Raw genomic sequence first — 16210 nt, 5'->3', positions numbered from 1 at the left:
ACTCAAGCTGAAGAACAATTCAATACTATATGAAGTATTGCCCCGGGACTTATGTTGCTTAAGGTGAATTTGATGGATAGTCGAAGATGGACCTTGACCCGTTACCTATATTGAGGTAAGAACCAAAGGTATAAAAAAAGGTGGGGAACGCCACACCAGAATGGTGATAAGTTCAAAGAGTCGGGTTGACGCCACTAGCGAGCTAGATAAGTCGAACGAGACTCGCATCTAAATAGGATAGGAGGATACCTCTCAATCAAGTTTTCAATAATCAAATTCAGAACCTTTACAATAAACAAGTAAGCTATTTATAAGCCTAAAATGCCTATTGATATTCGCATCTATGTTGTTCACATTAACTTAAATCCTGTTCACATAGGTATTTAACATGTTCACACAAAAAGCATTAAAATTCGGTTCATCCTTGAAAATGGTACATGAATTGGCCGAACCATCATGATATTTCACTTGATGCATTCATGCATCCTTAGCCTTGAAGAATCTCCATAATTCCATGAATGTGCAGCCCTTTAATGATCCTACATCTCCCTTGGCTGAATGAGGCATTAATGTGCCTAAAATACTTGAATGGTCATCTTGAAAATGCATGAATCATGCATGAAACGTCCCTTGTGTTTCCCCCATAAATATGATCCATGAATCTTCAAATACATGAGCTTTCAGCAACTCCCTCTTGCATGAACGTCCCAAATGCATGTGCTCCTTTAAATGCCATCCATTGAACCTCAATTGTGCATGCACACTCCCATACACTGCACCAATCCATTCATGAACCTGTAGGAAATAACATCAGTAAGTTAAATGCTCTTCAAACACATTAAATTAGTAGCATATGAACTCAATAATTTGCACATTAACTTCGTCCATACATATTAACAATTTCAGACATATTTAAAACATCATAATTAATTAAATATTTAATTTAGATATAATTAAAACACTTAATTAATTATTTGTCCGATTTTAGCAATTTAATTAACTTAAAATAAACAACTAATTCACCAAGACAAATTAAATGGTTTATTTCAGCAAAATAAATGCAAGCTAAAGAAAGCTAAAAATAAGCTCATTGGGTTGAGGTTGAGTGAATTCAACTCGAATGAGTGACTTGAGCTCGAGTGAGTGGAAACGAGCTAAATGGAGCTCAATGAGAAGGAATTGAACTAATTCAGCTCGCATGGGTTTGCAACCAATGCTTAGGGAGCTGGTCCAAAAGTGTGCCCGAGGCGTGGTCGTATCATCCCCTCCCTCTTTAAAGCGATTTGTCCACAAATCGGGCCATTTGCTCGCGAAAAATCGTTCAAGATTCTGAAAGCCACAAATGGCTTGGATCGAAAGAAGCTCATTCGCACGCACTCCCTCTTTAGGAGGGTACCACCTCACATCGTCACCTATAAAAGAATAAAACGAATTAATGACACGATTAAGATTAAACACAAAGGAACTTTTCGAGACTTGATTCACAGTTTGAACAAATAATCCAATACTGGGGTCAAAAATAGAAATCGTTCTTACCTTTTTCTCCGATGGAAACAAACATAAATCACAAGGCATTTGATAGCTATGGTATTGGAAGTCAACTTTCCATGGTTCGATTACCTTAGGCAATGATATAGAATGGTGTTCACCGGGGTCAAAGACAAAATTTTCTCTTGCCATTTCAATTTGATTTGGCAATTTCATGACAGACTTCATAGAAAGAACACTAAGCAATTCAAAATCATTATCATGCAAAACATGTTCGGATCTTTTAAACCACATTTGAGAACAACCTCCAAAAACAAAATTTTGATTTTGACTTAACAAACCAACAAGATTCACATGTCTCATTTTCAAACTTGAAGACAAAGCATCATACAAACAAAGATTGTTTACACCTTCATTCAAACAAAATTTACGATGCTTGCTTTCTTTCAGGGATGATTCATAAGAACAAACTCCAGGATTAAACACATGATTTTGATCATTCTTTGTTAAAAATAGCAAAGGCCTTTTCAAACATGCAAAATTTATACAACAAGGCAAATTTGAGACACCATCTTCAACTTTAAGTGCACTAACCATTTTACATGTCATTGTCGTATCAAAAAAACAAATCAAAGACATGCATGTTTTCAAGCATTCATGCATCTCAAATCTCATACGCACATTCTTGTTTAGACAAAGTAGTTCCTCACAAAAGATCAATAAGTGCACATTTTTACCCAAATCAAGTAGATGGAAAGGCTTATATGTTTTCTTATCTTGCAAGTGTCGAATAATTATTATTTCACTAACAAACTCATCAGCATCACAATTTCCAAAAACGTTATTCTTCTTGCCATCATTCCACGCAAATATATTATGATGTGCGCACGCTCACACCAACAAAGCAAACTGATCCGGAGGTCTTACCATTAGGACCTATTACTCGATCTAGGGCAAAGAAATTCAGGGAAGCCTTGTTCCTTACTTGTGCTACGATTCCAGATTTATTTAATCATGTTCATGCCTTAGAACATAGGCTTTATAACATGTTGCATGCTGATATGTGACGTATTTAGGTTCTACTATGTATTATGTGTGTATTTAAGTATGTTTTGGTATTGATTTGATGTTGTTTGTGTTTTAATGAATAAGTTTGCATTATGTTTACAGCTTGTTAATAAGTTTTCAATAAGTTTGCATTACTTTAATGCATGCTTGTTTTGTTTACCATAAGGAAATGTAATGGACAATGACTTAAGATATCATTTCTAGCTCGGTTGAAGCTCAAATATGTGCATGCAGCTCATCTCACTCGAAATAGTTCGAAAGATTGTTTCTAGCTCATTTCACTCAATACATTTCTAGCTAGCTCAAACTCAGCTCCACCACTCAACTCCAAATTGACGAGTCCGTATAAATGAAACGTGTCCTATGTAATGGCAAGTGTCCTATGCATTTGTGGCAGCCCATGAGGCATCCAAACATGTGAGGAGCACATGACCGCTTGTGCACAAGAGTGTGTGTGTGCATGTGTAGCCGAATATACAAGGATAAGAACAAGGGAGGTTGTCGTTTGAAATTTAAATGTATGGTCATTATTAAATGACGCCAAAAGGAGTTATAACTCCTTATTTTAAACCCTTTTGATTACAGCCACGAATTTCCATTCAACACCCTCTTTTGTACTTATAAATACATATTAAAATGATGTATTCAGGTTAGATGATTTATGAAAACAATTACGTTTGAGAATTTCTCTCAATTTCGGTTCTTCATTGAACTTTCCTTGGCATTTCAGACTTAGTTTGTTGTGTCAAATTTTCTTGATACTTCGGGTTCCTAGATCGCTATCTAGAGGGTCCAAGTCCTTTTGACGTTGAACAGATTCGATTCGGGTTTGTTCAGTAGATTGTGCAAGTTCTTTCGAGTTTAACATTAATCTATTCCAACGATTACCTTTGCCATTGTTGAACACTCAAGTTGCTGCCTTGCCCGTTTCATGAAGCGTTCGATTTCACCGATTGAATTTCTTTTTATTTTAAACGCCAACAACTTCATTTTCCTTCTATTTTCGTTCTTTTGTTTTACCCATATTTTACCATGATTATTTCTTTAATTCCTTGCTGTTTTCTTGTTGCAAGAACGTGCTTACAACATTCCTAGATCCGTAATATACGAAGATAGTCTGTTTCGTTAGGCTACATCGTATCATCTGGTATCAGAGCATAGGTTGGAATTGTTGTACTTTTCTTCTCCAACAAGAAAATTTGAAATTCAAAACAAATATATATATATATATCGCTTCAAAATTCAAAAAAAAACAACAACAAAAGAGAAAGAAAATTAGATTCAAAAATAAAAAATAAAAAATAAAGGAGGAATTGAAATTTATCAAGTTTGGGAAAGAAAAAAAAGTGTGTTTTGTTATGTTGAAATGTTGAATAATGTTTAGTTTTGTACTCAGTAATTGCGAAGTGCTTGGATATCAACCAAACGAACTATTCTTATTTGTTCGAGCTAGGAACGTTGTAAAGCACTTCTTTGCAAGAAGAAACTAAATTATTTAAATTCCATCCTTTTCCTTTGTTTATTTTATTTTCTTATCCTTTTACTCTTTTCTTATCCTTTCCCTTTGTTTATTTATTTTTTTCTCTCTCTCTCTAATCGTGTGTTTTCCTTATAGCCAACACAAATATAACAGGTTTTGAAATGTTGAATTAGTCCTTTAAAGAACTAAAAACACGAGAAATTGTGAGGGAAAAAGGCATTGAGCGTTGTGAGAACAGAAGGGGAGACAAAAAGAGTCATTCACACATTCTCCCGAGTGAAACATGAGCGCAGAGTGCTATTTTAGAGTGCACAGTTCTTTGGAGTGAAAACTGAGAGGTTTTGAGAGTGTGCTGTGAGGACTTTTACTTTTGTTTTACTTAACTCATTATCTGTATTTTTGTGGGTTGCTTTAGATGACAGGATCAGAAGATCGTAGTCGTGGTGGAGATCAACCACCGACGCAAATGCAAGCTATTACGCGCACCTTGCAACGCCTATTAGAAAATGCATTAGAGCCTATACACTCTCGTTTGGACAAGATTGAAGGGGTGGTTCACAATCATCCATAATGAACATAATGATGAAAATGACATTGAACATTCACCAAGGGTGAATCAACGACTAGGACGCAGCTGATTTATAATATTTCTAACATTAAAGTTGCCATACCTTCTTTTCGTGGATGTTTAGATCCGGATGCTTATCTGACATGGGAAAGCAAGGTTGAACACGTTTTTGAGTGTTATAACTACTCAGAACATAAAAAAGTTCGACTAGCAGCTATGGAGTTTGTTGACTATGCACTGGTATGGTGGGACCAATTACTGATTAGTCGACGACGTGCGTGAAGGTCTAGTGAGAACATGGGAAGATATGAAGCGTATCATGCGAGACGATTTGTTCCTTCTCACTATCATCGAGATTTATTTCAGAATTACAAACCTTGAAACAGGGCAACAGGAGCGTTGAGGACTATTTCAAGGAGATGGAGATGTCCATGATGCGTGCAAACATAGTTGAGGACCATGAGGCGACTATGGCTCGGTTTTTGGCACGTTTAAATTCTGAAATAGCAAACATTGTTGAAATGCAACATTATGTTGAGTTGGATGACATGGTGCATATGGCGATCAAAATTGAGTGACAACAACGTAGAAAAGCTTCTACTTGAGGTAATACTCCATTTAAATCTTTTTTGAATCCTTTATACACCCCTAACAATGCCAGGAAACAAGCACCACAACCGCCATTACGGATTCGAGAGCCAGGCGAATCCAGCAAACCAAAGCCTCCCATTGCTGATAATGGACGTGGCAAACAACCAATGGTGGCACCAGAACGATCAAGAGATATTCAGTGCTTTAATTGCCTTGGTAGAGGACATGTTGCTAGCCAGTGTCCTAATCGGAGGGTTATGTTGATGCGAGAAGATGGAGAGATCGAGTCAGATTCTGAGGAAGATGTACATGAACTCCCGACTAAAGAAGATGAAGAGAATGACCTAGAAGTTGTTGAATCTGGTCAAGTTATGGAGATCATGGTTGTCAAACGTAGTTTGAATGTGCAACAGGTGCAAGACGAGCAACAACGTGAGACTATCTTTCACACGATGCAAGGTTCAAGATAAGGTATGTGTTGTGATTATTGATAGCGGTAGTTGTACTAATGTTGCTAGTTCGGTGATGGTTGATGATTAGGTCTTAAGACGACAAAGCATCCGAATCCGTACAAGTTGCAGTGGTTGAATGACGGTGGAGAACTTAAAGTGACGAAACAAGTGGTTGTACCGCTTTCAATTGGAAACTACAAGGACGAGGTCCTTTGTAATGTTGTGTCGATGGATGCTACTCACCTTCTTTTGGGCGCCTTGGCAAGATGACAAGAGGGCAATGCATGATGGTTTTACAAATCGATACTCTTTTATGCATGCAGTAAGAAGATTACTTTGGCTCCTTTGACACCGAGTCAAGTAATTGAAGATCAAACAAGCTTGAAAAAGAGTAAGGAAGTTGCAAAGGAGAAGAAAAGATGAGCGTATATGCAAGCAATGAGAAATCGAAATGTCTTTCCTCTCACCAATCCTTGTTTATATTAATATTTAAAGATCATTGTTTATTGGCCGAGTTCCTATTTGATTTGCTGCATCGATTGTGTCCCTTTTGCAAGAGTTTGAGGATGTGTTTCCGAAAGAAACACCGAAGGGATTACCACCTCTTCGTGGCATTGAGCACCAGATTGATTTCATTCCAGATGCTACCATTCCAAATCGACCAGCTTATCGTACTAACCCTGAAGAGACGAAAGAGCTTCAAAGGCAAGTTGCAGAATTGATGGACAAGGGTTATATTCGAGAAAGTCTGAGTCCATGTGCTGTTCCGGTGTTGTTAGTACCGAAGAAAGATGGGTCTTGGAGGATGTGCGTAGATTGTAGAGCTGTGAATCAAATTACAATTAAGTATTGTCATCCTATTCCTAGACTTGATGACATGTTGGACGAGCTTTGCAGAGCCGTCATCTTCTCCAAAATTAACTTGAAGAGTGGATATCATCAGATTCGCATGCGAGAAGGCGATTTAATGGAAGATGACCTTCAAAACAAAGCTAGGTTTGTATGAATGGTTAGTGATGCCTTTTGGTTTAAGTAATGCACCTAGTACTTTTATGTGACTAATGAATCATGTTCGCAATCTTTTATTGGAAAGTTTTGTGTTGTGTACTTTGATGACATTTTAGTTTATAGCAAGACTTTGCAGGATCACGTAGAACATCCGAGAGTCAGATTGCGAGACTTTGAGAAAAGAAAGATTGTATGGTAACGTAGAAATGTGTGTTTTGTATTGATGCACTTACATTTCTTGGTTACATTGTGAGTGCACAGGTGTTGAAGTTGATCATGAGAAAATAAAGGCAATTCGAGAATGGCCACGACCGACATCGATTACTCGAGTTAGATCATTTCATGGTTTAGCTAGTTTTTATCGACGATTTGTTCCTATCTTCAGTTCTATTACCGCACCCTTAACCGAAATTATTAAAAAGAATTCCAGCTTCTTGTGGGGTAAAGAACAAGAAGATGCCTTCTCAAAATTAAGGATTGTTTAACAAAAGCACCGGTGTTAGCCTTACGACTTTGATAAAACTTTTGAAATTGAATGTGATGCTTCTGGAGTTGGTATAGACGCAGTTTTAATACAGGAAAAGAGGCCCGTTGCATATTTTAGCGAGAAACTGAGTGGAGCAACATTGAATTATCCGGTTTATGATAAAGAGATGTATGCTCTGATTCGGGCATTGGAGACATGGCAGCATTACTTGTTGCCTAAGGAGTTTGTGATCCACACTGACCACGAGGCTTTACGATATATCACAGGTAAGCATAAATTGAACAAACGACATGCTAAATAGGTTGAATTCTTAGAATCTTTTCCTTATGTCATTCGATACAAAAAAGGGAAAGATAATGTCGTTGCTGATGCATTATCACGCAGATATGTACTATTGAGTTATCTTGATTCACATTTGATTGGGTTTGCATATATTCGAGAGTTATACTCTGATGATCATGATTTTTGCGATAAGTATAATGCTTGTGAGAAAGGTGCAGATGGAAAATTCTACAGGCATGATGGATATCTTTTCAAAGAAAATAGGATATGAATTCCACAGGGTTCAATGCGTGATATACTGATCCGTGAAGCACATGAAGGTGGATTGATGGGTCATTTTGGGGTCACTAAAACATTACACACCTTAAAAGAGCATCTTTTCTGGCCTAAGATGTGCCGGGACGTTGAACGCTACTGTGAACGTTGTGTGACATGTAAGAAAGCAAAATCGAAGGTTTCACCACATGGTATGTACTTACCTTTACCTATTCCTAAATCCCCTTGGACTGATATTTCAATGGACTTTATTTTGGGATTACCTCGAACTAGAACAGGTCGGGATAGTATATTTGTTGTGGTTGATAGATTCTCGAAGATGGCACATTTCATTTCGTGCCATAAGACCGATGATGTCATTAATGTGGCTAACTTGTTCTTTAAAGATGTTGTACGATTACATGGTATTCCTAGGTCGATTGTTTCGATGGGATGTGAAGTTTTGAGTCATTTCGGAGGACTCTTTGGAGCAAACTAGGTACGAAACTTATGTTTTCTACTAATTGTCATCCCTGCATCGATGGGCAAACCGAGGTTGTTAATGAGTTTTATCTACTTTACTTGATCCATCATTAAAAGAACATCAAAACTTGGGAAGATTGTTTGCCACACGTTGAATTCGCTTATAACCATGCTGTACATTCTCGCTACTAAGATGTCACCTTTTGAGGTTGTTTATGGCTTTAATCCTATTACGCCTCTAGATATGTTGCCTTTGCCGCAGGAACAGGTGATGAACAAGGATGGTAAAGCAAAAGCAGAATACGTGAAGAAATTGCATCAACAGGTTAAGGAGAACCTCGAACGAAGGACTCAACAGTATACAAAGCAAGGAAACAAGGGCAGAAAGCGAGTCACCTTCGATGTGGGAGATTGGGTTTGGGTTCATTTCCGAAAGGAACGATTTCCAACCAGGCGGTCCAAGTCATATCACGTGGTGATGGTCCTTTTCGTGTTGGAGAAAGTGAATGACAACGCCTACAAGTTAGACTTGTCGGAGAATACAATGTGAGTGCCACATTTAATGTATCCGATTTAACCCTTATGATGATTCTACAGATTTGAGGACAAATCCTTTTCCAGAAGGGGATGATGTGCGCACGCCACACCAACAAAGCAAACCGATCCGGAGGTCTTACCATTAGGACCTATTACTCGATCTAGGGCAAAGAAATTGTGGAAGCCTTGTTCCTTACTTGTGCTACGATTCCAGATTTATTCGATCATGTTCATGCCTTAGAACATAGGCTTTATAACATGTTGCATGCCGATATGTGACGATTTAGGTTCTACTATGTATTATGTGTGTATCTAAGTATGTTTTGGTATTGATTTGATGTTGTTTGTGTTTTAATGAATAAGTTTGCATTATGTTTACACTTGTTAATAAGTTTTCAATAAGTTTGCATTACTTTAATGCATGTTTGTTTTGTTTACCATAAGGAAACGTAATGGACAAAGACTTAAGATATCATTTCTAGCTCGGTTGAAGCTCAAATATGTGCATGCAGACTCATCTCACTCGAAATAGTTCGAAAGATTGTTTCTAGCTCATTTTAGCTCAATACATTTCTAGCTAGCTCAAACTCACTCCACCACTCAACTCCACCGACGAGTCCGTATAAATTAAACGTGTCCTATGTAATGGCAAGTGTCCTATGCATTTGTGGCAGCCCATGAGGCATCCAAACATGTGAGGAGCACATGACTGCTTGTGCACAAGAGTGTGTGTGTGCATGTGTAGCCGAATATACAAGGATAAGAACAAGGGAGGTTGTCGTTTGAAATTTAAATGTATGGTGTTATTAAATGACGCCAAAAGGAGTTATAACTCCTTATTTTAAACCTTTTGATTACAGCCACGAATTTCCATTCAACACCCCTCTTGTACTTATAAATACATATTAAAATGATGTATTCAGTTAGATGATTTATGAAAACAATTACGTTTGAGAATTTCTCTCAATTTCGGTTCTTCATTGAACTTTCCTTGGCATTTCAGACTTAGTTTGTTGTGTCAAATTTTCTTGATACTTCGGGTTCCTAGATCGCTATCTAGAGGGTCCAAGTCCTTTTGACGTTGAACAGATTCGATTCGGGTTTGTTCAGTAGATTGTGGAAGTTCTTTCAAGTTTAACGTTAATCTATTCCAACGATTACCTTTGCCATTGTTGAACACTCAAGTTGCTGCCTTGGCCGTTTCATGAAGCGTTCGACTTCACCGATTGAATTTCTTTTTATTTTAAACGCCAACAACTTCATTTTCCTTCCATTTTCGTTCTTTTGTTTTACCCATATTTTACCATGATTATTTCTTTAATTCCTTGCTGTTTTCTTGTTGCAGGAACGTGCTTACAACATTCCTAGATCCGTAACATACGAAGATAGTCTGTTTCGTTAGGCTACATCGTATCATATTATCATCAATCAAAGGATGGCAAGTAACCACATCAAAATTTAGATCATTTCTAAAGTCCAAATCATCAACAATGTGTCCATCAACAATCGAGAAAGGCAGAGGTGCTTTCAAATTTTCAACATTCATACCTTGCTTACCTTGAAACATTGGAAGAATGATATCTTGCAATTGATCGTGATGGAAATCAGTAGGAAACAAATGATGATTAGAGCAGTGCAAGACTCTTTTCAAGAGAAAATCAACATTTCGATCTAAGGTTAAACAACAAAATAAATGTTTGAATGGACTTCCTCTAAGATCAACAAAATGAACGAATTTGTCAAAAGAAACCAAACCACAATTAGATTGAATATCACAAGGTTTCTTACTTGACTTACGTTTGAAATTTTGAAAGGTAGTCACATCATCCAATTTACCTTTTTCAATTAATTGAATTGGCGTTCATGCGTTCGGTAATGAAGTTGGAACTTGTCTTGGATTGGAAATTTACAAACCTGTAACAAAGGAGAATAAGAAAGCAAACATGAATGGTGGTTAGTTAAAATTTCGCTCTCTTTTTCTTGTTCTCGTTCACTATCTTCATTTTCTCTCGTTTCTTTTTCAACATCTTTTTCTTTTTCAATTTTTTTTCAATATCAATTTCCTTTTCAATTTTCTTTTCTTCCTTTTCTTTTTCTCTCACTTTTTCGATTTCTTTTTCTTTTGCAATTTCTTTTCTTTTTCGCTTTTCTTTTGTTTTCTTTCAATTTCTTTTCAATCTCTTTCTCCTTTTCTCGCTCAATGGATTGCTTCATTTTGAATTGGTCTTCATGCACTTGTTCGGTGTGAGCGAGCTAAAGTGATTTTCCTTCCTTGATGCTTGAAGGAATACCTATTGGTACGTTCATCGTGAATGACCTTGCGATCCGATTGCCATGGTTCTCCTAGCAACAAATGGCAGACTTGAATAGGCACAACATCACAAATGACTTCGTCTTGGTATCTTCCGATGGAAAAGGCCATACGCACTTGTTGAGTGACTTTAAATTTGCCTTCAACACCAAGTCCTTGCAGTTGAAAGGGGCGTGGATGCTTGGTAGTGGCCAAGCCAAGTTTTTCCACTGTTCGAATACTAGCCATGTTTGACCTACTTCCACCATCAATAATGAGGCAACAAACTTTATCGTGGACACGACAACGCGTGTGAAACATATCTTCACATTGTGGTTCATTTTCCAATCTTTGAAGGATTAAACTAATCTTGATGTCAACGATAGTAGGTGTCAAATCTTCTTTATCTTTGTCGAATTGTCGAAATTCAGATTGCATTATCCTTTGCATTTCTTGTCTCCACATTTGGAATTCAAATTTAGAAAATTCTTCGGACATGCTTCAACAAAATATTAGAAAACAAAAGTTAAATTAGAAAGAAAAATAATCCTCACCACAAATCTCGAAGTTCGCTCACAAAGAAAAATTCACTCACTCGTGTTTGAACTCTCTTTAGGTTTTTTTCAATGAACTCACGCTCTCTTGCCTTTTACCACTCGACTTCGTCTCACAAATTCGTAATTCGTCTCGATAGACTTAATTTGCTGCTTAAGGGTCGGTTTCAAAATGGGTTACAAGGGATAATGTCGGGTGTAGGGTAGGTTGAACAAAGAAGAAAATTGGTTTAAAATGTGGCGTTGGGATGGGTAAATAATGATAGGAAGGGAAACTTGATGATCGGAGTAATAAGTGATAATGATAAAAACTCGCAAGACTTTTCACTTTTTTTTTCTTTCTTCTTTTTTTTTAACTCGATTTTTTGTCACTTCTTTTTTTTCCTTTTTTTCGATTTTTTTGAATTTTTTTTCTAAATTTATTCTCTTTTTTTTTTAAATCCAATACAATAGTAAACTAAATACAAGGAAGAAAAAAAATTAAATTCCAACTCAAATTTTTTTTTATTTTTTTGGCTTTTTTTTTACGTTACGAACCTACTCCGAGCTTGATACGAATACCGGCACTCCTCGTTTTAGTAGCTCTGATACCAAATGATACGATCCGGCTCGATGATGTAGAGTTGAGTCACTTGTTTGCCTGATCGTTGACGAGAAGAGTCGTTTGTTTGATGCGAAAAATGGATTTTGATTAACTTTAAGCGGAAGTTGGAAAAAGGGTTCAAAGGATAGGTGAAGTTTGATGATTGATGTTAGGTTCGGGTTTTACAAGAAAAATAAAGTTTATAATTTTAAAGTTAAAATGGAGATGGTAAAGTGAACTCAAGCTGAAGAACAATTCAATACTATATGAAGTATTGCCCCGGGACTTATGTTGCTTAAGGTGAATTTGATGGATAGTCGAAGATGGGCCTTGACCGTTACCTATATTGAGGTAAGAACCAAAGGTATAAAAAGGTGGGGAACGCCACACCGTAATGGTGATAAGTTCAAGGAGTCGGGTTGATGCCACTAGCGAGCTAGATAAGTCGAACGAGACTGCATTTAAATAGGATAGGAGGATACCTCTCAATCAAGTTTTCAATAATCAAATTCAGAACCTTTACAATAAACAAGTAAGCTATTTATAAGCCTAAAATGCCTATTGATATTCGGCATCTATGTTGTTCACATTAACTTAAATCTGTTCACATATGTATTTAACATGTTCACACAAAAGCATTAAAATTTGGTTCATGCTTGAAAATGGTACATGAATTGGCGAACCATCATGATGCTTCACTTGATGTATTCATGCATCCTTAGCCTTGAAGAATCTCCATAATTCCATGAATGTGCAGCCCTTTAATGATCCTACATCTCCCTTGGCTGAATGAGGCATTAATGTGCCTAAAATACTTGAATGGTCATCTTGAAAATGCATGAATCATGCATGAAACGTCCCATGTGTTTTCCCCATAAATATGATCCATGAATCTTCAAATACATGAACTTTCAGAACTCCCTCTTGCATGAACGTCCCAAATGCATGTGCTCCTTTAAATGCCATCCATTGAACCTCAATTGTGCATGCACACTCCCATACATTGCACTAATCCATTCATGAGCACAGTAGCAAATAACATCGAGAAGTTAAATGCTCTTCGGACACATTAAATTAGTAGCATATGAACTCAATAATTTGCACATTAAATTGGTCCATACATATTAACAATTTCAGACATATTTAAAACATCATAATTATTTAAATATTTAATTTAGATATAATTAAAACACTTAATTAATTATTTGTCCAGATTTTAACAATTTAATTAACTTAAAATAAACAACTAATTCACCAAGACAAATTAAATGGTTTATTTCAAGAAAATAAATGCAAGCTAAAGAAAGCTAAAAATAAGCTCATTGGGTTGAGGTTGAGCTGAATTCAACTCGAATGAGCTGACTTGAGCTCGAGTGAGCTGGAAACGAGCTAAATGGAGCTCAATGAGAAGGAATTGAACTAATTCAGCTCGCATGGGTTTGCAAGCAATGCTTAGGGAGCTGGTCCAAAAGTGTGCCCGAGGTGTGGTCGTATCAGACTAGGACCCCAATCAAACTTCTACAATCCTTCATGGCATAATCATCCTAACTTTTCTTAGAGAAACCAAGGAAATGGACCGAACAACAACTTATTGCAGCAATGACCCAACCAGTCTCAAGGGTTTAATCAGCAAGCTCCAAAACCACCTCAAGCTGAGGCATCAAATAGTTTAGAGAACTTGTTGAAAGCGTACATGGCAAAGAATGACGATTTGATCCAAAGCCATGCAACAACACTGAAAAATTTGGAAAACCAAATAGGTCAGTTAGTTACAGAGTTACGTAAAAGACCGCAAGGAACCTTGCCGAGCGATACTGAGAAATCAAGAAATTTGGGTAAGAACATATCAAGGCAGTGGCATTGCGAAGTGGTAAAATTCTAGAACCCTAATTGATTGATGTCGAAGATAAGCCCATTGAGAAGAATCAACAAGGTCTTGAAGCTCCTACACCAAAGGAATCAAAATCTGCAAAGTCTAACAAGGTAAACCCTGACTTAGTGAATTCAAATATTTTAACATCTTCTTTGGATGCAGATTTACCTACTCAAAAAAGTTGTCCGGTTCAACCAAAAGTTCCATCACCTCCATATCCGAAAAGATTACAGCAAAACAAGCAAAAATAGAAGGTGCAATTCAACAAGTTTTTGGATGTTTTGAAGTAGTTGCACATCAATATTTTGTTGGTGGAGGCTTTAGAACAAATGCCGAATTATGTGAAGTTTATGAAGGATATATTGTCTAAGAAGAAACGACTGAGTGAGTATGAGACTGTTGCCTTGACAAAAGAGTGCAATGCGCTCCTGCAGAACAAATTGCCACCGAAATTGAAAGGCCCAAAAAGCTTTACTATACCCTGTAATATTGGTGAATCTTACTGTGGTAAAGCTTTGTGTGACTTAGGAGCGAGTATCAACTTGATGCCTAAGTCTATTTTCAAGATTTTAGGGATAGGTGAAGTAAGACCTACAACTGTGACGCTTCAGCTAGCGAATCGATCTTTAGCATATCCCGAAAGAAAGATCGATGATGTTTTGGTAAGATTTGACAAATTTAATTTTCCTGCTAATTTCATTGTCTTAAATTTTGAAGCAGACAATGAAGTGTCGATCATCCTTGAGAGACCTTTCTTAGCCATGAGAAGAACATTAATTGATGTGCAGAAGGGAGAACTCACCATGCAAGTTCAAAATGATCACGTAACTTTAACATTCTTAAAGTGATGAAATTTCCTGATCCGACAGAGGAGTGTTCAGTTATGGAAGAGATAGAAACCTTGGTTTCTATGGAAAGCAATTTTGAAGAATATCCATTGGAGAAAGCCTTAGATCTTGACCCATTGGAGGATGAAGAAGGTGAAGAAAACATGGCTTTGATGGAAGCCAATTAGGGAAGTTTTATTCAATCCATATGGTTTGAACTATTGGAGTTGGAAGTCAGAGAATTCGTGCAACCTAAGTTGTCAATTTAAGAACCACCTAAACTCGAGCTAAAGGTATTTCCTTCCTATTTGAAATATATTTATTTAGGTGATTATTCTACTTTGCGTGTGATTATTTTAGCGGAACTGATGAAAGATCAAGATGGTGAAAGCAATTGGTTGGACCATAGCTGATACTCGAGGTATAAGCCCTTCTTTTTGCATGCATAAAATCATTTTAGAAGATGGTGAAAAAGCTCGAATTGATGGGCAAATGAGGCTCAATCCTATTATGAAAGAAGTTGTGAGAAAGGAAATGATTAAATGGTTAGATGTAGGAATCATCTATCCTATTTCAGATAGTTCGTGGGTAAGTCTGGTGCAGTGTGTGTTGAAGAAAGGTGGAATCACGATTGTTGAAAATGGGCGTAAGGAATTAATTCCATCAAGAATTATTACAGGTTGGAGAATCTATATTGATTATAGAAAGTTGAACAAAGCCACTCGGAAGGACCATTTTCCGTTTCCTTTTATGGATCAGATGTTAGATCGACTGGCAGGTAATGAATTCTATTGTTTTTTAGATGGCTATTTAGGATATAACCAAATATTTGTAGCCTTAGAGGACCAACATAAAACAACCTTTACTTGCCCATACGGTACGTTTGCTTTTAGGCGAATGTCTTTTGGTTTATGAAATGCACCTGCAACTTTTCAACGATGCATGATGGTAATATTTACTGATATGGTTAAAAATTTTGTTGAGGATTTCATGGATGATTTTTCTATTTTTGGTAACACTTATTGTAGCAGCCCGGATTTGGGGCTAGTCGGAATAGTGGGTTCGAGACCACAAATTCGATGAGAAAAAAAATTATTTTCCTTATATTTTTATGGTCTACGATTTCACAAAATGATTTCGTGAAAATTTTGTTTGAAAATTTTGACGTTTGGGGTATGTTTATTTAGGTAACTCTTCTACTCTGCCTGTGATTGTTTCAGCAGAATTAACTACTTAGCAATAAGAGAAACTCATCTTGGTGTTGAAATAATTCAAGAAGGCTATCAGATGGACCATAGCCGATATTCACGAAATTAGTCCATCTGCATGCATGCACAAGATTATCTTAGAAGATGGTGAAAAAGGGACAATTGATGGACAATGA

The 16210-nt window shown here is 36.9% G+C and overlaps 1 protein-coding gene across 1 annotated transcript; it reads left to right on the top strand.

Moving 5' to 3' along the window:
- Positions 1–4820: 4820 nt before the first annotated feature.
- On the top strand, positions 4821–7695 carry LOC128037756 (uncharacterized). The gene is made up of 9 exons (XM_052627369.1): positions 4821–4844; positions 4991–5178; positions 5266–5627; positions 5736–5908; positions 6207–6454; positions 6545–6643; positions 7041–7096; positions 7217–7408; positions 7490–7695. Exons 1-9 carry the CDS (start codon positions 4821–4823, stop codon positions 7693–7695), a joined length of 1548 nt encoding a protein of 515 aa, XP_052483329.1.
- Positions 7696–16210: the final 8515 nt, after the last annotated feature.

The sequence above is a fragment of the Gossypium raimondii genome, unplaced genomic scaffold, assembly GCF_025698545.1.
Source record: "Gossypium raimondii isolate GPD5lz unplaced genomic scaffold, ASM2569854v1 Contig00274, whole genome shotgun sequence".
NCBI lineage: Eukaryota > Viridiplantae > Streptophyta > Magnoliopsida > Malvales > Malvaceae > Gossypium > Gossypium raimondii.
This window is presented reverse-complemented; position numbering and strand designations above follow the sequence as displayed.

What these genes read in the sequence shown, in the direction of transcription:
- LOC128037756 (XM_052627369.1), top strand. Translation starts at nt 4,821, where the DNA reads ATGGAGTTTGTTGACTATGCACTG. An exon ending in GGTGCAAGACGAGCAACAAC is followed by an intron (nt 5,628 to 5,735) that starts GTGAGACTATCT and finishes GTTGATGATTAG; the next exon opens with GTCTTAAGACGACAAAGCAT. An exon ending in GACCTTCAAAACAAAGCTAG is followed by an intron (nt 6,644 to 7,040) that starts GTTTGTATGAAT and finishes TCCTATCTTCAG; the next exon opens with TTCTATTACCGCACCCTTAA.